This window comes from Copadichromis virginalis, linkage group LG8, assembly GCF_057382275.1.
Source record: "Copadichromis virginalis isolate Kocher_CV1m ecotype Utaka linkage group LG8, C_Virginalis_male_GT1.1, whole genome shotgun sequence".
Classification (NCBI taxonomy): domain Eukaryota; kingdom Metazoa; phylum Chordata; class Actinopteri; order Cichliformes; family Cichlidae; genus Copadichromis; species Copadichromis virginalis.
The window spans coordinates 5,863,653-5,890,693 of NC_140625.1; the positions used below are offsets into that span (position 1 = coordinate 5,863,653).

The 27,041-nt window shown below is 41.7% G+C and overlaps 1 protein-coding gene across 3 annotated transcripts in view; it reads right to left on the bottom strand.

Moving 5' to 3' along the window:
* The window catches only part of LOC146702563 (putative uncharacterized protein MYH16), a 62,324-nt gene that overhangs the window by 28,283 nt on the left and 7,000 nt on the right, over window positions 1-27,041 (bottom strand). The window contains exons 1-3 of one of the 3 annotated variants that reach the window (XM_085465486.1): window positions 17,686-17,860; window positions 2,932-3,138; window positions 757-861 (exon numbers count right to left, since the gene is read on the bottom strand). In XM_085465486.1, the coding sequence (XP_085321612.1) occupies window positions 757-861; window positions 2,932-3,138; window positions 17,686-17,817 (444 nt within the window). In that variant the 5' untranslated portion in view covers window positions 17,818-17,860. Of the gene's footprint in view, window positions 1-756; window positions 862-2,931; window positions 3,139-11,271; window positions 12,032-17,685; window positions 17,861-27,041 lie in introns of those variants that run through there. The other 2 variants (XM_085465485.1, XM_085465487.1) reach the window with 2 other exon arrangements.

Genomic DNA, 27,041 nt, shown 5'->3' on the forward strand with positions numbered 1-27,041 from the left:
TTTTATGACGTCCGACGCATTTTCTAAAATAAAGGAACACATAATCAGAGTTCGTAAATGTGGAAATAACTACCCTGACACCAACAGCGTTTGCAGTCGCACACGTTTTTATTTGCTCTGTGTTTTTCACTGGTCAACTTTTCAGCTGCCCTGCTTGTAGCACACACACCTCCCACCTCATGTCCCAGCACATCTTTTACTGGGGATCCATGACAAGATGATGGAGCTCAGGTGTGTGTCAGCCTCCCCTGCAACCACACCCTGAACCCGCTGCTCCACCCCTCCCCTGCAGCCGAGCCACTAACCACACGCCAAAGTAAACAAAAGTGAATGTAAACATGTCTTCTAGGGCAATAAGAAACCTTCATAGAGCACCTTTAATCTCTCATACAACTCAGTGGGTGAAAACAGTTGCATAGTGCAAACCCTAACCCTGTTGCTTTGGAGGAGTTTATCAGTTTTGGGAAATTAACAGTGTTGCAACGGGTTAAGGTATCCATCATTACCCATAAAGTCCTCTAAAAATGACCAAAATAAACCTTGTCTCTGCTTGGCTGTGATTTCCAATCTATGTTATAAATGAAAGGAGTGGATTTGGAGAGATATTAGGCATGAGGGCATTTATGAGGCCAAAAAAAGAAAAGCAGTTTACTTGCATTATGGAAAATGTAAACTCTAGTTTTTATGGAGCTTAGCTATTAATAGACATTAGCCCAGGTATGTATGTATATCAGTATCATACAATTAACAGCATACCTGGCTGAGCTCCACCAGATGTTCCTTTTCCTTCTGCAGCTTCTGCACCACCTCGTCCCTCTGAAAAAGCTGCTCTGACAGCGTCCTTACCTCACTGTGTGACAGCTATGAAAACAGACACAGGTTGTAACTTAATAGCAATTTTTAACATCTGCCACTTTGTACATCAGATAATATTTTATTCATTCAAAAAATGACCAAGCTAAACTATCTATACATAGATTTTGTTCTTATCTAACTCGGCTAAAACCCCTCCCTCTGTAGCTACCGCTGTTTGCTTGGGCATGTAACCATGATTGCTTGTGAATACAGCAGTTTGAGTCTGTAGCCTGTGACTGCAGCCACACCATCAAACAATTGTCTCCTATCATGACAGAAACAGATGTCACGATCCCTCTTTCTAGTAGACATCAAAGCTTTCTCTTCTCTTAGAGAGAAAGGTGAGAGTTAAAAATGTGCAAAACAAGGCGAGGCAGCAGACTGCGGTACGTGGACACTAACATGTTTTTCAACAAATTTCAGAGTGAACAGGTGAGTCAAAACTTTCTTCTCACATCTTGTCCAGCTAAAAGATTATTGTGGCATCAGAGGAGGTCTCATCATTTTCTTTTTCAAAGCTTTGCGCCATCAAACCAGTCTGGTCTTGTTCTCTTCTCTGAGCCCCCTGACATTTCCCTCTTACTGTATCTTTGCCACACGGGAGGCCACTCAGCAAAAAAAAAATCATCATATAACTAGAGGATCAAGTTTATAATATCATGGAGCAGATCAAATTGTTCAGAGTAAATTTCCAACTCAGCACTGCTTTGCTACCCAGAGAAATCTTAATTCACTGTCACGCACAGTGTTGTGAGCGCAACACATTTTTGCAGCATTCCTGAACAAAGATAGGATCCTAATCCTTTAATACACCTCAGTGAAATAGATAAAAGGGTTTGGGGGGGCAGGGGCTGTAACGGAGGTGTCAGAACAGCCCTTTCTTGTTAGTTTCTGCACAGAGAAGACCGTGCTTCTGCAAAGCGTGGAAAAACAAAAAAAACTAAAAGAGTGCAAGCACTCTTGGTGGGAAGATGTTTTACCTGAGATCTGGATAGAAACAGGTAATACTGTGACAAACTACAATATGATCAACATTTCATAACTGTTCAGAGTCAGGGATTGAACAGATGTCTGAATCTCTCTAAAACAGATAATAATGGATGAAAAAATGTTCACTGAAAACAGAACCTATGCGCATTGTTTGGGTTTCAGTTCCATTTTTTATGCTTTCTGGTTTTTATTTTTCAGACTGGTTCTTCAGTACTGGTGCTCAATGTTCCACCAGTCAACACTATGCTACTTAATGCTAATTACTTCAAACAAATTACATTCAGATTTAATATTTTGGAAAAGTGATGGTCCTTGTATTTGAAAAGAAGGCGACTGCACTTTTTAGAGTCCAAGAGGCTTCTTCAGTTCTTAAAACCAGACTTTTCCAGCTCCTGAGACTACCATGACCTGGACAACTGAGATCCTACACAGACAGACATATGGCCCTAGTGCAGGGGTGGGCAATCTCAGTCCACGAGGGCCGGTGTCCCTGCAGGTTTTAGATGTGTCCTCGAACCAACACAGCTGATTTAAATGGCTAAATTAGAAGTTCTGAAGTTCTCCAGAGGCCTGGTAACGAACTAATCATGTGATTCAGGTGTGTTGACCCAGGGTGAGATCTAAAACCTGCAGGGACACCGGCCCTCGTGGACTGAGATTGCCCACCCCTGCCCTAGTGTTACTTTTTGAAACTATAACCTTGTCATGGTTTGAAGTTATACCATGCTTTATTTAGTAATCAGTGACTTTGTGCATTTCTGGCAATATTATTTCCTCACTTTGTTACTTTTATGATTGGCTAACCTGTCTAACTTAGTCAGCCTGTTACCATATTAAGTGTACCACCAGCCATCCACCTCCCACTTGCCAAAATCCACTGGCTTCAGTGCTTCTTGCAGTCTGTTAGTTTTCTTGCCTGGCTACTGCTTGTTTTAAATTAAAGAGCTGGATGACAACTGTACCTTCATCTGCCAATCTGTCGTCTTCCTAAATGCTCCTTCCATATTACAAATCAGTCCTTCTCTTTCTGCGCAAAAATCCTTGTTCCAGAGATTATCATATCACGAAGATCCAAAAATGCCCTACCTGTTTATCCTCTTCAGCTACAGTCAGAGCGCTCTCCAGCTCTTCCAGGTCTCGTCTGAGGCTGCTGCACTCGGCCTCCAGCCTGTCTCTGTGAAGGGCCAGCTGGGCTGAGCAGACCTCCTCCTCCTCCAGCTGCTGCTCCAGCTCACGCCTTGCCTTCTCCAGTTGGGCACAGCGATGCTCAGATACCTGGGCACTCTCCTGCTCCTGGGGGTTAAGAGTTAAATCACTTACTTTTCAACTGAATGAATCTGTAGATCTGTATTATGGAGATTATTGCATTGGCTGGATTTCATTTTGTGCCAGATATGCTACGAATAATAATTTTTGTCCAGTTTTACTGTTTTTTGCACAGTCCTCAGACCTTGTACCAACTTCTAATCTAGTTGTAAAAGATCTTTTATGCAGCAACATAATAGTTTTGTCAAACTCAGTGTCGCTGGAGTTTAAAGAAGGGCAAGATAAGGTAAGAAAAAGCTGACACTGTTAGTAAAAGGCTAAGGATAAACATGTAATATAAAGGGATTTGCTGAATTAAAGAAGCTGAAGCAAACCTCAAGACGTTCATGCAAAGATAATCTTACCACAGGATGAAATTTATCCTCTTTCACAAAGAACCGTCTCTCTGTCAGTGTGCACTTGCCTTAATATAGTCCTGCTAAGAAGTAACATGGTCACGTGTATTACCAACCAGATAAGCAAGTTCTACCAAACACCAGATCATTTAATCAGTTGCCATCCATAACAGTAGTGAAAGGGCCATATTATGAGAGCTTTGCTTTTGTTACAGTTACTTTCTTATAGGCCAGTCATCATGGGCAAGGCATTTAGAAATGAGCAAATAGCATACCCAGATATCTGGGCATTTGTGAAATGATCAAGCAACCACATTTCCATCTGCATTTATTTCCATAAAAGTACTTGGTTGGAGGACTTTCCGTGCTTTTTTTTAAGTTCCTCGCACAAGTTTCTGTGCAAAGCTGTTTGCACCTTTAACCCTTTTACCTCGTCACTACTAAACAGGTATTACCAGGTATGAATGGAATACAAGCCTATTTAACACAAAGGGTATGTGCAAACAAATTTGCACATACATTTTTCTATAGTGAGATATGCAATACACAGAACTGCAGGAAGGAGGTTGTTCAGTCAACCAGTAATTAATATACAATAGCTTGTCCTACCTGTACTTATAATTCTGTAAAAATCTTTTGATACAGTGGGTTTCATAATGCACTGGCATTTTCTACATTAGAAATTTATGTAGCAGTCTCTTAAATTGACATTATCCCTTAAGTTAATAGATCATGAGTGTGATTCCATTGTCTTTTAATGGACTGTAATTAAGATGTGATTATAAAAGGGAGCTTAATATCAATGGCCTTCTTTAAGCTAAAACCAGTAAAAACAAAACAAAACATTGGCATTGTACAAACATCCATCAGATACTGTTGTGCTGGAGACTGAATTCTTAAACCAAAAGAAACTGTTTTGCGATACATTGTAAACTATAAAAGTATATATAAATTCCCCTCTTGCCCCTGCGGGCCATCAATCTTTCAAGCTCAGGTCCTCTACCAGAGGCCTGGGAGCTTGAGGGTCCTGTGCAGTATCTTAGCTGTTCCTAGGATTGTGTTCTTCTGGATAGAGATCTTGGATGTTGTTCCTGGGATCTGCTAAAGCTACTCACCTAGCTTGGGAGTCACTGCACCTAGGGCTCCGATTCCTGCCCCGGGTTTCTCTATCCAGTAAGGGTCCTAAGCTAGAACCCCTATACTAAATCAAGCCTACCCGGATTAACAAGGTCCATGTCGGGTGTTGAGGAACCAGGACACCCTGATGAGAAGTGGGCTACTGGAACAAGACGGCATCGATACTGTCCTTCATAGCTGGTTCCTCACAGGCTACATCCTTCAACCTGTTATTATCAGTTATCTACCCGTTTAAATTTTACTCTTCGCTATCCATTTTTCTGTTACTTTTAGCTAACTAGGGTAGGCCCAGCTAGAATCCCCATGATAAAACACACATCCTTGTCTTACAATGATGTATTTTAATATATATATTAGGGGTGCAACGATATTCGTATCGATATTGAACCGTTCGATACAGTGCTTTCGGTTCGGTACGCATATGTATCGAACAATACAAAATTTGTAATTTATTTTATCAACTTTCCTTCTGACGATGCTGTCTGTGTTGAGCGCTCAGTGAATCTGCGTTCGACTACTCCGCCTAGGCTGCACTGTCGAGCGCAGATCCACTGAGCGCTCAACACAGACAGCATCATCAGAAGGAAGAGCGCAGGGCAAGCTAGCGAGACAGAAGTTAAGCTCTCCTTGCAACATGGCAAATTGAACCTCCCACCCTCATTCAGATCTGGTGTTTGGAATTATTTTGGTTTTCATGTGACGTATGACCCTGAAGGTAAGCGCGTCATGGACTAAAGTAAAACAGTATGTTGGATGTGCCACGCAATGCTTAATGCTTAATTACATGGGTGGGAACTAGTGTGTTAGCGCAGTTAGCTCGTTAACGTGTTGGCCGTCTAGCCCCACGCACGGGGCGATCAGGGGTAGCTCGTTAACGGAGATTTGCTGTGTTGTGGCGTTAAGGTCATTTCAACGAGATTAACCTGAAAGCACTAGTGGGAACACAACGAATATGACTGCACATTTACATCATCCTAGTGCAAAGACAAGTGGAAGCAGACAAAAACAACAAGCACGCATGCTACAAACTTTACCCGAGTCATTTAGACAGCCGTTAGCACATGATTCTCCTTATGGGGACCTGATATGTTTAATATGCTGCTGAGAATATAGCCCAAGATGAGTGATCAGATACAGGGCTCGCAAAATCGCTAGCCCGACGTCCTGGGGCTAGCGATTTTTCCAGTCGGGCTACCAAAATCTATCTCTTCCCTGCCCGTCGGGCTATTGTAGGAAGGAAAAATATATGTCAATACTTTTGCATTCTTTCGGAAATGTAGCTGGGTAATTATGTCATTGGCATGGGTGAGCCACTGTCAATATGTGACATATTGAAATCGCGTTTGAATTTGCGCTTGTTTTTTGCTTTCACTTTGCAATCACGCGAACTGTGTATAGAGAGCGACAGCACTGATTGGTGAGTGATGATAATTTGCACACCAATTCCTCTGACATCGTCTTATTAATCGTTAGCTTACTATGCAAACATGACAAGTGAAATCTCCCGCAGCAAGCTTAAACATATGAGAGGTTGATCGCGCAGAGAATTGCTGAGCGTTATGTGAGTGCCTGTGTAAAAGCAGCAGGATATATATTTTAGTTCTGCTGAGCCAAATAAGACAGGTCAGGGTGAAGAAGTGACAGCCAAAGAAAAGCTTACCACAAAACGGAAAAGTTATGATAAAATCAGACTATAAGGTAAAAAGAAAGTGCAGCTTTATGGTTTCATGGACAAAATAATTTCTGTGGCTGGATATGATGAGCTAAATAACCAGGGGTGCACATAAGTGGTCCACAGGTGCGCATTCGCTGTCAAAATAAAAAACAGGCACAAGGGTTAGGGTTAAATTTAAAAACTGTACTTTTGAGTTAAAATATATATTTATAATTTTGAATTTTGTGTATCATTCCACCCCTAATATATATATATATTAGGGGTGCAACGATACACAAAATTCACGATTCGGTTCGATACTTTGGTGTCACGGTTCGATATTTTTTCGATACAAAAAAAAAATGTTCATGCCTTTTTAATTTCTCATTTATTAAAATTATAAATATATATTTTAACTCAAAAGTACAGTTTTTAAATTTAATGTTGCTGAAACAACAAAGTAATAAAAAAATAAATATATCTGATCGAGGAATCACTCATCTTTGGAAAAGAGAGTTTATTACAGAGAAATGGCTCTTACCAAAATAAAAGCTATACTATCCGCTTCTTCTGGGCTATATTCTCAGCAGCATATTAAACATATCAGGTCCCCATAAGGAGAATCATGTGCTAACGGCTGTCTAAATGACTCGGGTAAAGTTTGTAGCATGCGTGCTTGTTGTTTTTGTCTGCTTCCACTTGTCTTTGCACTAGGATGATGTCGGAGTAAATGTGCAGTCATATTCGTTGTGTTCCCACTAGTGTTGTCAGCGTTAATCTCGTTGAAATGACGTTAACGCCACAACACGGCAAGTTAACGAGCTACCGCCCCGTGCCTGGACGGCCAACACGTTAACGAGCTAACTGCGCTAACACACTAGTTCCCACCAATGTAATTGAGCATTGCGTGGCACATCCAACATACTGTTTTACTTTTGTCCATGACGCGCTTACCTTCAGGGTCATACGTCACATGAAAACCAAAATAATTCCAAACACCACATCTGAATGAGGGTGGGGGAGGTTCACTGAGCGCTCAACACAGACAGCATCGTCAGAAGGAAAGTTGATCAAATAAATTAAAAATTTGTATTGTTCGATACATATGCGTACCAAACCGAAGCACTGTATCAAACGGTTCAATATCCATACGAGTATCGTTGCACCCCTAATATATATATATATATATATATATATATATATATATATATCGGGTCCTCTACCAGAGGCCTGGGAGCTTGAGGGTCCTGCGCAGTATCTTAGCTGTTCCCAGGACTGCGCTCTTCTGGACAGAGATCTCCGATGTTATTCCCGGGATCTGCTGGAGCCACTCGCCTAGCTTGGGAGTCACCGCACCTAGTGCTCCGAATATGAATATATATATATATATATATATATATATATATATATATATATATATATATATATATATATATATATATATATATATCCATAGGTCCCTCATCCTATTCATGTAGCCCCTTCCGCCGGGGTTACAAGGCATACATGGAACGCCATAACCAAGTGGCCGGCATAGTGTACAGGAACATCTGTGCGGAGTATAACCTGGAAGTCCCGAGGTCAAAATGGGAGATGCCCCCAAGGGTGGTGGAGAATGACCGAGCTAAGATCCTGTGGGACTTCCAGATACAGACGGACAAAATGGTGGTGGCTAACCAACCGGACATAGTGGTGGTAGACAAACAGAAGAAGACGGCCGTAGTGATCGATGTAGCGGTTCCGAATGACAGCAATATCAGGAAGAAGGAACACGAGAAGCTGGAGAAATACCAAGGGCTCAGAGAAGAGCTCGAGAGGATGTGGAGGGTGAAGGTAACGGTGGTCCCCGTGGTAATCGGAGCACTAGGTGCGGTGACTCCCAAGATAGGCGAGTGGCTCCAGCAGATCCCGGGAACAACATCGGAGATCTCTGTCCAGAAGAGCGCAGTCCTGGGAACAGCTAAGATACTGCGCAGGACCCTCAAGCTCCCAGGCCTCTGGTAGAGGATCCGAGCTTGAAGGATAAACCGCCCGCAGGGGCGTGCTGGGTGTTTTTTTTATATATATATATATATATATATATATATATATATATATATATATATATATATATATATATATATATATATATATATATATATAGTCCTGATCCCCAAGGACCCCAAGAAGGGACCGGTCCCCTCCAACTACCGACCAATAACCTGCCTCAGTACCACATGGAAGCTCCTGTCAGGTATCATATCGGCTAAGATGAACAGGCACATGGGTCAATACATGAGCGGGACACAGAAAGGAATTGGCAAGAATACCAGAGGCGCAAAACACCAGCTACTGGTAGACAGAACAGTCAGCCGAGACTGCAAGACCAGACTGACCAACCTGTGCACTGCCTGGATTGATTACAAGAAGGCCTATGACTCAATGCCCCACAGCTGGATACTGGAATGCCTAGAATTGTACAAGATCAATGGGGCCCTAAGAACCTTCATCAGGAACTCAATGGGGATGTGGCGCACAACACTAGAGGCCAACTCCAAGCCCATAGCACAAGTTGCCATCAAGTGCGGGATCTACCAAGGAGATGTTCTGTCCCCACTGCTGTTCTGCATAGGCCTGAACCCCCTCAGTGAGATCATTAACAAGACTGGCTACGGATACCGACTACGGAACGGAGCAGTTGTCAGCCACCTCCTGTACATGGATGACATCAAGCTGTATGCCAAGAGTGAACGAGACATCGATTCACTGATCCACACTACCAGGCTATACAGCAATGACATTGGAATGTCGTTCGGACTGGAGAAGTGTAGTCGGATGGTAACAAAGAGAGGGAAGGTAGTCAGAACTGAGGGGATTGAACTACCAGAAGGCAACATTGCAGACATAGAGGACAGTTACAAGTACCTGGGGATCCCGCAGGCGAATGGGAACCATGAAGAGGCCGCTAGAAAAGCTGCAACCACCAAGTACCTGCAGAGGGTCAGGCAAGTCCTGAGGAGTCAGCTAAATGGTAAGAACAAGATCCGGGCCATCAACACGTACGCCCTGCCCGTGATCAGGTACCCTGCTGGGGTAATAGGCTGGCCAAAGGAGGAGATAGAAGCCACTGACATAAAGACAAGAAAGCTCCTTACCATGCATGGAGGGTTTCATCCCAAGTCCAGCACCCTGAGGCTGTACGCTAAGCGGAAGGAAGGGGGCCGGGGACTGCTGAGTGTCAGCACCACAGTCCAGGATGAGACAACGAACATCCAAGAATACATTGGGAAGATGGCCCCAACTGACCAAGTGCTCAGTGAATACCTCAGGCAGCAGAAACCCAAGAAAGAGGAGGGAGACGAGGAACCATCATGGAAGGACAGGCCCCTGCACGGTATGTACCACCGGCAGATAGAGGAGGTGGCTGATATCCAGAAATCCTACCAGTGGCTGGACAAAGCTGGACTGAAAGACAGCACAGAGGCACTAATCATGGCAGCACAAGAACAAGCTCTGAGTACAAGATCCATAGAGGCTGGGGTCTATCACACCAGGCAAGACCCCAGGTGCAGGCTGTGTAAAGATGCCCCAGAGACAATCCAGCACATAACAGCAGGGTGCAAGATGCTAGCAGGCAAGGCATACATGGAACGCCATAACCAAGTGGCCGGCATAGTGTACAGGATCATCTGTGCCGAGTATAACCTGGAAGTCCCGAGGTCAAAATGGGAGATGCCCCCAAGGGTGGTGGAGAATGACCGAGCTAAGATCCTGTGGGACTTCCAGATACAGACGGACAAAATGGTGGTGGCTAACCAACCGGACATAGTGGTGGTAGACAAACAGAAGAAGACGGCCGTAGTGATCGATGTAGCGGTTCCGAATGACAGCAATATCAGGAAGAAGGAACATGAGAGGCTGGAGAAATACCAAGGGCTCAGAGAAGAGCTCGAGAGGATGTGGAGGGTGAAGGTAACGGTGGTCCCCGTGGTAATCGGAGCACTAGGTGCGGTGACTCCCAAGCTAGGCGAGTGGCTCCAGCAGATCCCAGGAATAACATCGGAGATCTCTGTCCAGAAGAGCGCAGTCCTGGGAACAGCTAAGATACTGCGCAGGACCCTCAAGCTCCCAGGCCTCTGGTAGAGGACCCGAGCTTGAAGGATAAACCGCCCGCAGGGGCGTGCTGGGTGTTTATATATATATATAGATGTAAAATTCTGTAAAGAACAACATTTGTTAAGTGTTATACCTTGTTTACCTTTGAAACGAAATAGTATTTAAAGCTTGTCCTGCTATGCTAGCTATAACTCAGCAGTGGCGTTTTAGCTAGCATTGCTATTAGAACTACTGCTAATATTTTTATACTATCTAAGCATTTCACAACGACTGTCACTTAAAAAAAACAAACAGTTTATACTTTTGATAACTTTAACTTCTACATGCTTTCTTGTCTATATTTACTGCGTTATTTAAGGTGCAAAAAAGCCCCAAAAATTCATTTATAAGAGCTGCTAATATCTCTTACCTTTTCTACCACTTCATACACAGTCTCAAAAGCCAACTACAGCCAAAAGCCAAAAACTACAAAATTGTCCTGGTAATTCACAACTGCTAGACTATAAGAGAACATATGCCACTATTACTTTTTTTTTTTACTATTTATACTTAGTTTCAAATTCTTCACTTAGCTTAAACTCAAGTTTACCATATGTCACAGGAGGAGACACAGAGGTATAAGCAATAAAATAATTATTATAAGTAATAAGGAATATAATTAAATATACAAATAAAGAATAAAATGTCAGGCAACTGGCATTTTTAACATTTACCTGCCTTAGTTTGTGGTGTTTACTGGAGAACTTAAATATCTACAACTTGTGTGCTTTTCCTGCTATGAAGACACCGGTTATCTTAAAAAACCAAAATTCTCCCAGCACAATATATACTCCAGAATTAGCCTAATATATGCTTTACTTTATTGTATGCTTTACCCACAGCTGCTATTCTGTGCTCCAGTGTGGTGCTATAGCTATCCCAATCCAGTTCCTCAGGTTCTGGTTCTGGTCCATTATCTGCGTGGTTCCCATTGGCTTCCTCTGAGTCATCAAAAATGGGGTGACGACACTGATTTCGTCTCCCAGACATCATCTCTGTGGTACTTCCTCTACCGTACACGCTTCCAACTTCACCTGCCGCAGCTTGCCCAACAGTATTTCCGTCCCACAGCTAGGCTTAACTGAGCCTTTTTCTCTTCCTTTGACTGGGTGTACAGCTGTTCTGGTTGTTACAGGTGGGTTTGAAGAGGAGTGACAGTAGTAATTCCCTCCCTGGTGTTGCTCTCGTCTATACTCACCCTACAGATCCCCTCCCTTACACATTTGCAGCTCTGCTCACCATTCTTTTCCTTCCTTAATCTATCAGCCCTGTCTTTCTTCTTTGTTTTTTTTTATCTCGTTCTTCCACTCCCACTCAATCAGCCATTCATATGGGTGTGCTGGTATAAGCTGCTGGAATCCAAACATTCCTCTGTACTTGGACCTCTTTGAAATTGCCACTATTTGGTCCACTCTCAAGGCTGTTTCACCACAAAGGCTACCTCTGCTGCTTTATTCCCTTGCTGTAGTCCAGAAACAGGTGGTTCTCCCTAGTTTCTCGGGTGGGGATCCAAGGGTGTCCCACAGGGATGGTGGTTGGTGTAGGATGTCAGGTCCAAAGAAAAGCCTGTAAAGTTGTGCCTTTCTACCACAGAAACGCAGCCCTCAGCTGTACCCTCAAAGCCCAAGCAGAGAAAAGAAAAAACAAGGGCAGTAAGTCAGAATGCCTTTTCTCCTCTCGGTTATAATTGACATAAATGTCATGTGTGCCCACGCCCACATGGTCCCCCACAATGCCACAGCATTCATCTTAGCAAGAACAAAGAGGCGTATTGTGCTTTACATTTAAGTGTTGATAGGGGGGGTTTCCTTTGTTTTTTTTAATGAAGTTACTGAGACCCCACAAAGACTTAACCAAGCATTTCCTTATTTGAGCTAACATCAATAATGGAGATGGTACTGTGATTAAGACAAGAACAAACTTGTCAGTGGAAACTGATTACCACAGGAATATGGTGGCTGTACTGAAGCATGATAGGAGTATCATTAATGTATATATGTTATTCTTTTGAGTGATACAAGTAAAGAACAGTATCTCACATATTTTTTGTTTTAAGTTATTTTTAGGAAAGTAAAAGCCTTGGTATGTAGCATGCTACCTGTACATAATGATGTATATTTATGTCACAAAACACAGCAGAAACTATAATGAGTAAATATGTAACATTAATTATATCTAACATATATATAATTGGAAGTATCAGGAAAAACAAAATCATGTGCTGTATATGACTTATCCCCCTCTAAACCACAGAATGTGCAGCTAAAATCACACACGACCTTCCTAACTTACAAAGAGTTAGAATAACACTGAATTTAAAGTCGTCCAACAGTGGACACAGATATATGAGGCAGGACAAGCCAATGCCATCATGAAAGATATCCAGCCACAAAAAAAGACAAACATAGGCTTTCTGAGAATTTATACTGTTTTATTTTGACAATGCGGTCTGGGTTCTTATGCAGAGTGGCAGCACAGAGAGTTCTGTTCATGTTACTCCCACTAGAGCTGGAGAAGCCTGAGACTGTGCTCGTCCAGGCTGCCCAACCAGACACTGCTCATGTCCAACACCAACACTCACATATCTGACAAGCAGCTGCCAGTGACTGAGACACACAGATAACTCGAGACTATATCAGATTTTCATTATACCAACTCTAGAACCAAGTCACTTTATGAAACACAGCACATTTCCTGTTTACACTGCTGTTTTAGGTCTTATTCATTCATCCAGAGATTGAAATGACAGCTGACTGTGATTACAGAGTTATAATGTAATGTGAGGACATGGTTACTAGGCAAAAGCATAACAGGAAAGCCCTCTGGTTACATGTCTTTGGCTGTGTTGGCTTTCTCAGTGCCAAATGCAGCCAATAGTTGTATAGTGTCTCAAGCTCAAAATATTGCCACATTGAGGCCAGATGCCTGGTATTTAACTGACAGCCATCCTTTTAACATCATCAGGGTAAGATGAGTGATAACCCCAGAGGGAAGGGGAGGCTACGGGTTCATCTGCTGGATCTTTTTGCACAGATTATTTAAATGCTAACACTCCTGAGAAGCTGCACTTTTTCATAGCTGTGCTTTGAGCAAATTTAATTTAATATCTGACTACAGGAATGTCAGTCTTTACAATAACCATTGTCTTGTGCTTGCAAATTGGCAACCATCCCATTTATCCGGGCTCGTTATTGCTACTAGTTTTAAATGATCGCGTGATTTCCTTATGCTGGGTTTTTTTGTCCTCCTAACCTAAAAGCAGACATCTTTTGCATATAAGGTAAATGTGTCTGGTGCAAAGTAAAGGAGAAAATATAAAAACTTCATCATGAAATATCTTCCAACTACAAAAGTAATGTGTCTCTAGCATTATTTCGCAGGCTTTCCAGTTCCAACTCCTGTCAAAATTTATCACTCCTGACTAATTTGTTCTTCCATTCATTTGCTCGCTCCCTCTTGCCCTTGAAGTCAATCTTCTATTCCCTAGCTTCTCTTTACCCTACTCACTCCTCTTCTTTACACTGCTCATTCATCTCTCCCTGCCAGTCTTTTGTCCCACAGTTCGCCTCAGGCCTCAGAAACTCCAAAGTCTATCCAGGCTGAAAGTTTTTCCACATGCAGAATTGGGGCATCTGGATAGTGCTGCAGGAAGGCACATTTATTTCCCATTAGCAGTAACTGGGCGGTAAACAGTGGCATTTTCTGTTTATATCCATTTGTACCAAAGTTGGTCTGAATATCAGAAAAAGGAAAACTCTGCTTATCATGCAGTGTCAACCCTCAAATTCCTCATTTAGTTTTACCATCTGTTCTTTAGTATTGCCTTTTTTTTTCTGTAGCCACACTAACAGGTCAGGAATGGAAAAGTTTGTCAATTTAATTTAAACTCAGATATCATATTAACTATGGATGTGCTAGTACTATGCTTGTTCTGCAGAAACCTCCTGAAATTTTTAAGCCAAGGCAGAGTTTAAAAAGTTGCAGTTCCACAAATGGACACTTGGTTTTAGATCCAAAAGTGACTCAATCGCCATATACTTCCATGTTAAAATACCTAACTTTAAAATATGAAATAACACGTTTAGAGGCTAGTAGGAAGTTTTTGGCTTTTACTGTATGTATAGTTTGCCCCTTCATAACAAATGTGCATTCTGTCATAACTCATTCTGTCATTTATCTATATACTGGATTTTTTTTACGTACACTATAAGCCGGAGTTTATTGTAGGGTTTTTACCTTACAATATAAAGCACCATAAGGCAACTACTGTTGTAAATTGAATTGAATAGTATTAATTTGATATGATTTAGGGCTACTTTGACTGACAAGTATTCTGTCAAAAGGATCTGTAGCTGATTGGTGTCTGCTGGCCTCACTCCAAATAACTAACTTCAAGAAAAAAACTGATACGGAGATAGGCCACCACATACGACAGGAATAGTTCCATAAACTAGTTGAAATCATATAACAAAGCTGGTCATTCAGACCAACTTTGTACTAATTTGTAATTTGTGACCTTTCTCTCTATTGACCCAAACCACGCCTGTAAAATGCCACCACAGCATAACAAAGGTGCTGGGTGTCTGTACTGTAGGGGTTAAAAGATTTGAGTTTTTCTTTTTAATTTGTCAGCTGTCTTTCCACAAAACCAGCTGTTTTCACAGGCTGGATTGAATCGCTTTAGTTTAATATTGGAAAGCCAGACCAACAAAGTGGAAAACTTTCATCTTTTTGGTTGTTGAGGTTGACAGTCTAATAGTATATGACCCTTTATTAACAGTAAGCCAACAGAATGTCAATCTGCCAGAACAGTGTTGACCTAACAGGGCAGATATGCATCAGGGTTGATTCATAAGGAGGATTTTATTGTACCCCAGATAACAGATGTGTCCCTTAGCAAACAACTTGGGTAATGAAGTCTGAGACAAAACTCCCTTGGAAAACTGGAAGTCTTCCTTAGCATTAAACAACTCTGACAAGGGGTCACATTTTTCACTGCAGTCAAATCTGGAGGTCTCCAAGATATGAACTCTGCTGGCTGATCTGTCTCCTCCGCAGATTCACGTCATTATTTGTGGCTGGCTAATCTAAGCAGTGAAAAAAAGACACAGTGGGAGCCAGTGCACACCTGGTGATTTCAATAAAAAGTTATGTTCTACTCTAAAAGGGTAATAAAAAGGGGGGGGGGGGGGGGGATTATAGTCCTAACACTTTGTCTCTGCTGAAGTAACTTTATAAAATTTGGAAGAATGCTGATTATAAAGGAAATTCTTTTCCTCCGAATTAAACCCACTTTAAAGACTTACTTGTTATATCAATAAAGAAAGGAAGATCAGCTGCAAGTCATCAAACAAAGTGACTATGCAGAAGAAATCTTCTGAAGGTCACTGTAATTAGAGGCACACAAGGACAAGAAAGATGATTGCTGGTAAAATACAGTGACAAAGGCCACGGTCCAGCTCCTTGAAAGCCTTTATGATGTATTCCATCAAAGCCATATGAAAAGTCTGCTAAGGCACTCAGCACCAATAATGACCAGATCCCATGGGCAACCCTGGAGCATTTTCAACAAATACTGGCAGCAGCACTCTCACACTAAATCCTCTGCCTGAAGGATGGATTTATTTCTCACAACTAATAAGTTATCTTGAAGCACCTAAATCTCTCTAAATAATGCCCTAACTCAATACAACATAGAAAGCAGTTATTTGAACTTTTTAAACTTTCAAGTTTTTCTTCCTGAGACATCCTAACATCAGGATTTGTGTTCAGTAAAAAGGAGCTTCTGGTTCAACTTCTAAATAATGTTTTATGGAAAAGCCGCACAAGTATAAGAAGTCGATACTGTTGCACTTGTCAGGGTTAGGTTCAAATCTTCCCCTTTATATTGAATTGTCACCTATTAACCAAATAGAGACGTTATAAGAGAAGAAGCTGTCAGGCCAAATTTAGAGTTGATTTGAACAGTAACATCTTCTAATTGTGTAACATAGCTAAAATCCAACCTAACCTACTTCTAACCCCATCGCCAAGGGGTTCACTGGTGGAAGTTAACGTTGATGTAACTACCAAAAATCTTAAACAACAGAAACCTTTGCTTCACGAAGATTGTCTGAAGCCTTACACACAGGCTTCCTAGACATGCAGAGCACCAAAACAGGTAACACAAACTAAGTTAACCCTCTTGTTGATTTGGAGACTAGGAGAGGGGATGGTGGCCAAAAGCCCAGAGCTCATAGACAGGTGAAGGTTTCTGTTTTGTCATGTTTGTTTAGCATAGAACTCTGGGCAGTATCACAACCAGAATGGCAAGACCACCAACAAGAAGAAGAGACTGTCCCACATTTACACTCCAGTTTATATCTCAAACAGCCTGGTCCTGCAAAAGTAGTACTTGATTAGTACCTAATAGTACTCTGAAGTTGTCATAGGAGGTTACTCCTAACCTATGTTTTCAAGAAAATCTAAATGGATTTTTATTTTAATGTGAACATTTTTTGATGTAGATTAGTTAAAATGATTACTTTCTTTGTTTCCCTAACTGCTTAGACTTAAACCTATTGTTAGAGTAAGGGTTAGGATTGGGGTTGGAGTCATCACCAGACTTAATCCTCAGTGGGTAAAAGCTGAGTTCACACGTGTCACTTCAGGTATTTGCAAATTAAGAAAAAAGAAACGATATCATTTATTTGTAATTTTGCTTTTGTGCTAATGCTAGTTTTGTCGTGCTTCTTTAATGGACTGACAAGAAAATGGTTGTTCTATTTCTCCTATGAAGCTATAAAGAAGGGAATGTGCCACTCAAACACTCCTCCTTGGAATAAACCAGTAATACTGTGAGTCTGAAGCCAAGGAACAGTATGGTGCCCCACAGCACTGACAGCAGTCTGGGTACAAAAACAAATAAAAATAAGATACTTTGTGCTTCTTCACTACATGAAATAATCAGTTGGAAAATAGTCAGCACAGCAAGAAAAGGAAAATCCAGATTTAATACGACTGCCACAGTGACTCCATCCCTCTCTCTCTTTCTGTCTCTCCCTCAGCAAAGGTATCATTATCCACTTAATTTCATACACTAGGGGCTGGTATAATGACCACGTTCAAAATCCCTTATCGAGCAGAAATTCAAGCTTAATCACAAATTATGTGAGTTCCAAAGTATCAAGTTAGTGAAACAAAAGAATTTCTTATTTAAAGGGGAAAGGGAAAGAATAAAGTTGAGGCATAGAGGGAAAAGCAGCAGAGACTTACAGCTCGGTATTTAGTGGCCACCTCATTCTTTTCCTTGTTAAGCTGGGTGTTCTGCTCCTCTAGTTCACGGACCTTGGAAAGGAGCCGGTCACTCTGCTCTATGGCTCTCCTGAGCTCCTCTCTCTCCCTCATCCCTGCTTCTTCTGTATGAACGGGCTGCAAACACAGGGACCTGACCCGCAACACCACTCACACACATCTGCAAATACACGCATGCATACAGAAGGCTTGGTATTTCAGCTAGGCTGTCTGGTGCTCTCACTGAGTCTCTCTCACTTTTGTTCACTGCTGTCTGGCCTTCCCCACTCCCCAACTCCTCCAAATCCACATCTGACACACACACAAGCCCACACGTCAGGAAGTTTTGCCCTGTAAAAGACATCCAAGAATCCACCAGTATGAGCCCACATTTTCTCCCCTTTTACCTAACTGGCCTCCTGCTGGTTTGCACTGCAACAATAAAAACTAACAACTGTGCTGCTGGAAGTAAGTAAGAAATCAAGCAAGAGGTCAGCTCTCTATCATAAGACTGGTAACTCTGGATCTCCTGCTGGTGGGGGTTTTATAATAGAAGGTCTTCTCAAAATCCAGGCCACGTTTTTGATTAATGTACACCACAATTCAAGATGTCCTCAGGATTTGAATCAGTGTATGCCAAAGACTAAAAGCCAAGCTGGAAGAGTCTAAAACAAAGCTGAAGCCAACAACTTATCTAGTCACTGATAGAGTTGCAGTGAAATAAGAAAGTTGACTAGTTTTTCACCATAAAATCCCAGCTAGCCTACACTGTATGGCCACAAATAAGCTACATAACCATGTACCCGGCCCATGAATATCAGTTTTTGTGCCGATATTAATGCTAGGAAAGAATTCGAACTCTGCAGTTAGCAGCAGAGCATAGGTGACTTTTAAGCACAAGGCACCTTATCATAAGCAACCCCACTCCATAGCTTCACATGTTCTTCTGCAGTTGCTGCAGTTACTAAACCCTTCTGCTTTACAACCTGGTCTTTAATTCTGACCTCATTAGCCGTTTCCAGGTCCAAACTCTGCTTCAGGTCCCAAAGTCAGGAACACTGCAGCATCACTGAGAGTTAAAAACTGTCTAAATCCTTTTGTCTTTAATAAAATGATCAGTGTGGCTGCTCTACCAGGTGTAACATTGAAGTCTAACATCCATGAAAACAGAATTTATTAAATTTAACAGAGTTAGAAGTCAGCAGGAAGTTAGCTTGCTAGTTTCCATCTAAAGATGATACACCATCTTTCGACATAAATGAAGACAGGAAACTAAACAGCAGTGATATTTGTAAGGTTACTGAAGTTGGGCTAGCTGGTATATAATGATGTGGTGGCTAGCTACACAGCTATGGTTAGCATAACAGAAACAGTGAGGCTGGAGGATGAATGCTAACTTTTTTCCACTCGATAAAAGTTAACGATGGTTAGGGACAAATGCAATCACATGGCAGGAAAAAGATTTTTAAACGGACCAAATGTCAGTCAGGAGAACAGCTGAGATAATCCATCCACATGCTCAACCCTGCTGCTTAACACACACATGCATGTTCCTTACAAATGTGGTACTATTTAGGGGAAATAAACAGGTTTCCATCAGAGTTATTATAGTTTTTAATGTCTAATTATTTTTTATATTTATTTTTATTTTAACGTTTCTTTTAATTCAGTTTAATTTTAGTTAGTGTCCAGAGTGGGTTTGCTCACTTTGCTCACTCACTTTTAATTTTTTTGTCAAAGGTCTGCTTATAATAACCAGTACCCTTGCTTTCCAAAGGCGTAAGATTTATTTTCAAGAAGCATGGACAAATAATCAACCAAACACACATTTTCTTACTTTTGTGCTAAGTTTAGACAACCATTAGGATGTTGCTTTCTGCTGTAGCAAATGTGACCTTGAAATAGAAGCAAGGAATTTCTGAACCCTCTGATTATGAACAATAGTATTTGTCTATACTGCAAATAGAAATGTCAGCTGTTCTGCACTGAATTCTTAGACAGGGTATTTTAACACAATAAAGCCCCGCATTAAATGTAGTGCAGGAAATGGTTTCAATTCCACACAAAATGCACTATCCAAAGCAACAGACCTTCTGTCTGCTGCATACATTTAAACTTTCTGCCAGAACATATATATATTTTCTTTTATTTTCTCTGCTCACCTAACAAGATTCTGCAAGTAATTCTGGCATAACTTCTAAAAGAAACAAGAAGTGGATCTGGAATAAAACAATGTCATTATCCATTGAAGAATGGGCCTTACACAGAGTTTCTGTCTGATTTCTCAGACTTTATATCTAATTTAGTTCTGAGCTCAGATAAAATAATTATTGTGGGTGATTTTAACATCCATGTAGATGCTAAAAATGACAGCCTCAACATGGCATTTAGTCTGTTATTAGACTCAATTGGTTTCTCTCAAAATGTAAAAGAACCCACCCACCACTTTAATCACACTCTAGATCTTGTTTTAACATATGGCATAGAAACTGAACATTTAACAGTGTTTCCTGAAAACCCTCTCCTGTCTGATCATTTCCTGATAACATTTACATTTACAATAATTGATTACACAGCGGTGGAGAGTAGACTTTATCAAAGTAGATGTCTTTCTGAAAGCGCTGTAACTAAGTTTAAGAATATAATCCAACCACTGTTATCATCTTCAATGCCCTGTACCAACACAGAGCAGAGCAGCTATCTGAACGCTACCCCAACAGAGGTCGATTATCTTGTTAATAATTTCACCTCCTCACTACGTACGACTCTGGATACTGTAGCTCCAGTGAAAACTAAGGTCTCTAATCAGAAGTATTTGACTCCGTGGTATAATTCTCAAACACGTAGCCTAAAGCAGATGACTCGTAATCTGGAGAGGAAATGGCGTGTCACAAATCTAGAGGATCATCATTTAGCCTGGAGAAATAGTTTGCTGCTTTATAAGAAAGCCCTCCGCAAAGCCAGAACATCTTACTATTCATCACTGATTGAAGAAAATAAGAACAACCCTAGGTTTCTCTTCAGCACTGTAGCCAGGCTGACAAAAAGTCAGAGCTCTTTTGAGCCAACCATCCCTTTAACGTTAACTAGTAATGACTTCATGAACTTCTTCACAAATATAATTTTTATCATTAGAGAAAAAATTACCAGTAATCATCCCACAGATGTAATATTATCTACAGCTACTCTTAGTACCATTGATGTTAAGTTAGACTCTTTTTCTCTAATTGATCTTTCTGAGTTAACTTCAATAATTACTTCCTCCAAACCTTCAACGTGTCTTTTAGACCCCATTCCTACAAAACTGCTCAAAGATGTCCTGCCATTAATTAATTCTTCGATCTTAAATATGATCAACCTATCTCTAATAATCGGCTATGTACCACAGGCCTTCAAGCTGGCTGTAGTTAAACCTTTACTCAAAAAGCCATCTCTAGACCCAGCAGTCTTAGCTAATTATAGGCCAATCTCCAACCTTCCTTTCATATCAAAAATCCTTGAAAGAGTAGTTGTCAAACAGCTAACAGATCATCTGCAGAGGAATGGCTTATTTGAAGAGTTTCAGTCAGGTTTCAGAGCTCATCACAGCACAGAAACAGCTTTAGTGAAGGTTACAAATGATCTTCTTATGGCCTCTGACAGTGGACTCATCTCTGTGCTTGTCCTGCTAGACCTTAGTGCAGCATTCGATACTGTTGACCATAATATCCTATTAGAGCGATTAGAACATGCTGTAGGTATTACAGGTACTGTACTGCAGTGGTTTGTATCATATCTATCTAATAGACTCCAGTTTGTGCATGTAAATGGAGAGTCCTCTTCACACACTGAGGTTAATTGTGGAGTTCCACAGGGTTCAGTGCTAGGACCAATTCTGTTTACATTATACATGCTTCCCTTAGGCAGCATCATTAGAAGACATAGCATACATTTTCACTGCTATGCCGATGACACCCAGCTCTATCTGTCCATGAAGCCAGATGACACACACCAATGAGTTAAACTGCAGGAATGTCTTAAAGACATAAAGACCTGGATGGCCGCTAACTTTCTGCTTCTTAATTCAGATCAAACTGAGGTTATTGTACTCGGCCCTGAAAATCTTAGAAATATGGTATCTAACCAGATTCTTACTCTGGATGGCATTACCTTGGCCTCCAGTAACACTGTGAGGAACCTTGGAGTCATTTTTGACCAGGACATGTCCTTCAAAGCACATATTAAACAAATATGTAAGACTGCTTTCTTCCATTTGCGCAACATCTCTAAAATTAGAAATATCCTGTCTCAGAGTGACGCTGAAAAACTAGTTCATGCATTTATTACTTCCAGGCTGGACTACTGTAATTCATTATTATCAGGATGTCCAAAAAACTCACTGAAAAGCCTTAAGCTAATCCAAAATGCTGCAGCAAGAGTCCTGACAGGGACTAGAAAGAGAGAGCATATTTCTCCTGTTTTGGCTTCCCTTCATTGGCTTCCTGTTAAATCCAGAATTGAATTCAAAATCCTGCTCCTCACATACAAGGTCTTAAATAATCAGGCCCCATCTTATCTTAATGACCTTGTAGTACCAGATCACCCTGTTAGAGCGCTCCGCTCTCGCTCTGCAGGCCTACTTGTTGTTCCTAGAGTATTTAAAAGTAGAATGGGAGGCAGAGCCTTCAGTTTTCAGGCCCCTCTTCTGTGGAACCAGCTTCCAGTTTGGATTCGGGAGACAGACACTATCTCTACTTTCAAGATTAGGCTTAAAACTTTCCTTTTTGCTAAAGCATATAGTTAGGGCTGGACCAGGTGATCCTGAATCCTCCCTTAGTTATGCTGCAATAGACGTAGGCTGCCGGGGGATTCCCATGATGCATTGAGTTTTTCCTTTCCAGTCACCTTTCTCACTCACTATGTATTAATAGACCTCTCTGCATTGAATCATATCTGTTATTAACCTCTGTCTCTCTTCCACAGCATGTCTTTTATCCTGTCTTCCTTCTCTCACCCCAACCGGTCACAGCAGATGGCCGCCCCTCCCTGAGCCTGGTTCTGCCGGAGGTTTCTTCCTGTTAAAAGGGAGTTTTTCCTTCCCACTGTTGCCAAAGTGCTTGCTCATAGGGGGTCATATGATTGTTGGGTTTTTCTCTGTATCTATGAAGCGCCTTGAGGCGACTTTTGTTGTGATTTGGCGCTATATAAATACAATTGAATTGAATTGAATTGAATTGAAAAGAAGGTGTTAAAAAGCATATGCTGTGTTACTGTACAGAAAGGCAGGCTCGCACGCACACACACACACACACACATGCACAAAAACCTGTTGCTGCTTGAGTGCTGGTATCTGAAAAAGAGCTGTCATTAGTTGGGCTGTCAGAGATCTGACAGCCAGTTCACTGCTCATGCCTGACAAACTGTACAGTTCGTCAGCAGGGAAAGTAGTAAGGGCGTTATCATCTTTCTTAAAGTGTGTGCCGATAATTACCACGTTGTCCAAACACGGTTTAGCACATGTGTATCGCCTGACACACCTGAACTTCCTTTTGCCTGTAGTCAGATTAAACACACAATACCTTCACCTGTCAGTGCGGGACTTAATGTCTCACTTAGCTTCAATCTGCACGCCGATGCCAGAAAAAGAAGAGGAAGACAAATATGACACATCAATGGTTCACCTTTAGCATGATCACAGGGATTAACCCCTTATGCCAGCACCAGTGTTGATATTGCACAAATAAAGTACTCTCTTTATTGCAGCGCATTCCCGCTTTGTGTGAAGGCCGGGGATTACACTTGAGCAAAGGTGTCATGTTTTGACTTGAAGCTCTGAGGTGTTTTTGCACCTCTTGTCTCAGAAGAAAAACTTTCCAAGTGTCCATCTGATTCGTAGTGCTGTAAAAATTGTTTGCACTCCCTGAATATACTTTGAAGTCAACCGAGGACTATGAATATGAAAAGGGGACTTATTCTGTTGTTCTGTTCTTAATCCATTTCCACTTTTATATTGATTCACAGTTCAAAAATAATCCTATTTAACTTATTCCTTGTCTTCTGAAACAAACCCCCTCCCTGACTAAACCTTCTTTTGAGTGGCTGCTACTTTTACAGTTTTTTCTGATTGCTTAAGCACATTTTTTGTAACTATTGGCTAATTTTGCAAAACTCTTCACACAAATAAGAAAACCTGTCACCCAATAATCAAAACATTGTAGTTCTCTTGCAAAAGCAAACACAGCTAGATTAACTCTTCACACCTTCGTAAAAATGTTGTTTCCGTATCAAACAGTACACACAAGCCATCATCTACTAAGCACACAATGCGCCAACTGCACACTGATGGTATGAATACAAAACACATCTGGCTTTTGCTTCCTCTGTGCACAAGGTAGGCTATGTCAGTTTGAGCTCATACTTCTGTCATAGATCCATAAGCATAGAGGAATCCAAACTTCAAGTACTGGTGTTTATTCACACACATCAAAACAAACACAAGTGTTTATTTCCAAGTATAGGATTATTTGCAATCGCCATAATGACTATATGGGTTACTTGGTCTGCAGTGAACATGCTTCCTCTGCCCCCAGCATCTGGTCATCTAGCAATTCTGTAAAGTAACAATTTCCGTATTTTTACATCAATGGTATTGGTGTGTTTCTCATTGGCATATGGCAGTGCTACAAATCTTTGTGCGAAGTGACTGTACTCACCGATTCTCATTTCAAGATGTCCCTATGGTACTTGCTACAGTGTAGCGGCTCGAGTTAGGCTGGACCCGTTGGCCAGCTACCCTCAGGGTCATTCCACGGTTGATTACATGGTCCACTATTGTAGCTCTGATGTCATCAGCAATTCTATTTCTTACTCTTCCTACCCTTCCTCTCCCCCCTCCTCATCTTCCTCTCCCCCCTCCTCGTCTTCCTCTTGCTCCTCCTTGTCCTTGTTGTCCTCTTCATCCTACTTCTTCACCTCCACGTCCTCTTCCTCGGCCTCCTCTACTTCTCACTCTTTCTGCTCCCTCCATTGTACTCCGCACACACAGCTTACCTGTATTATAGTGCTTAGGCTGATTGCAAAGTGAACTAATTATCTAAAAAAGTTTTCACATGTGAAAGTGTGCCAGACAGTTGGCAAATTAGTGTTAATGATAGCCATACATGTGTATACTTTTGCTAGGAGTGTGTTGGAAATTTGGTAATTGAGTGTTGTGCAGTGAATTGTGCCTACAGTTTTGCAAAGTGTGTGTTACAAAATTGCAAACTGAGTGCAAAGCAGTTTTTGTGCTTTTAGTTTTGCAAACTCAGTGAGTGGTTTTGCTATAAGTCTGAATAGTTTTAGAGATTGTGCTACAGGAATCACAGTTAGGGTTTAAGCATTCAGAAAAAACTGTAAACAGAAGATTGCAGGTGGGCGGGGCTACTGTTCTTATTACCATCATTAACATCCAAGAAAAAAATGTCTGCGTACACGGATTGCTTGCATACGTGTGCTGACCTCTAGTTGTGTAACTATGTTTAATATTTGTAATAATATAATGTGTAGCAGAAAACAAGGACAGCCATAATAGTTACTCTTTAGAATAGAATAGAATAGAATAGAATTCAACTTTATTGTCATTGCACATGCACAGGTACAGGGCAACGAAATGCAGTTTGCATCCATCCAGAAGTGCTTTAGTGATATAGATATATTACAATATATATTAGCAATAATATAGATATGTGAGTATATTACAGAAATGGGTCTATTATGGTATGTTATAATGTACACGGTATGAAGTATGTTGTGAATATTCTATAACTATAAGTATGTACAGGCTGTAGTGAGTACAAGCTATGTACAGGATATGAACAGGATATAAATATGAAAAACTATACAGAATATGAAATAAATAACTTTACAGAATCTGGGATATACAGCTATACAGAAATGGGAACTATGCAAGTTGTAAACAGTTGTAGGATTAAAGATTATCGAATGTACAGAATGATTATTTACACAGAGCTATACAGTAGTGCAGTTAAGATAAGTGAGATATAATTCCTACAGAGGCTATATAAAGTGCTAGTGGTTGTGAGTGGTGGTTCAGTCCATGTTATTATTGTGTTTGAGGGTACAGTTGTCCATTGTGGGTGTGTGTATGTTCAGTCCATGAGTTTAACGTGGGTCAGATGTCAGGAGGCAGAGTTCAGGAGTCTGACAGCTGTGGGGAAGAAGCTGTTCCGGTACCTGGTGGTCTTAGTCCGGAGGCTCCTGTGGCGCCTCCCAGAGGGCAGGAGGGTGAAGAGTCCATGTGATGGGTGACTGGGGTCTTTGATGATTTTCCCAGCCCTTTTCAGACACCGCTTCCTGTAGATGTCTTTTATGGCAGGAAGTGGTGCTCCGGCGATGCGCTGGGCAGTTTTCACGACCCTCTGCAACGCCTTCCGGTCCGAGGCAGAGCAGTTCCCGTACCAGACTGTTATACAGTTGGTCAGGATGCTCTCGATGGTGCAGCGATAGAAGTTCACCAGGATGTCTGAGGACAGGTGGTTCTTCCTCAGAGTCCTCAAGAAGAAGAGGCGCTGGTGAGCCTTCTTGACCAGCTTGGAGCAGTTGGTCGTCCAGGTGAGATCCTCGGAGATGTGGACTCCCAGGAACTTGAAGCTGCTCACACGCTCCACAGCCGTCCCCTTAATGTGGATGGGTGGATGTGGGTCAGCATTCCTCCTGTAGTCCACGATGAGCTCCTTGGTCTTCTCGGTGTTAAGCAGCAGGTTGTTTCTGTCGCACCACTCAGCCAGACGATCCACCTCCTCCCTGTAGGCGGCCTCATCGTTGTCACTGATGAGGCCAATCACCGTGGTGTCATCTGCAAACTTAATGATGGTGTTGGAACCATCAGCAGGTCTGCAGTCGTGGGTGAAGAGGGAGTAGAGGAAAGGGCTCATCACACAGCCTTGTGGTACACCGGTGTTCATTGTGATGGTAGATGAGCAGCGGTTATCCAGCCGGACATGTTGGGGGCGGTTGGTCAGGAAGTCCAGTAACCATTTGCAGATGAGGGAACTGATACCCAGGTCTGTCAGTTTCCTGATGAGTTGTGAGGGGTGGATTGTATTGAATGCTGAACTGAAGTCTATAAACAGCATTCTGGCGTAGGTGTTGTTGTTGTCCAGGTGTGAGAGGACAGAGTGCATTGCGATGGAGACTGCATCCTCTGTGCTCCTGTTCCGGCGGTATGCGAATTGGTGGGGGTCCAGGGTGGGGGGGAGACAGGATTTGAAGTGTGCTAGGACCAGTCGCTCTAAGCACTTAGTGATGATGGGGGTGAGTGCTACTGGGCGGTAATCATTGAGGCAAGATGGGTTGGAGTT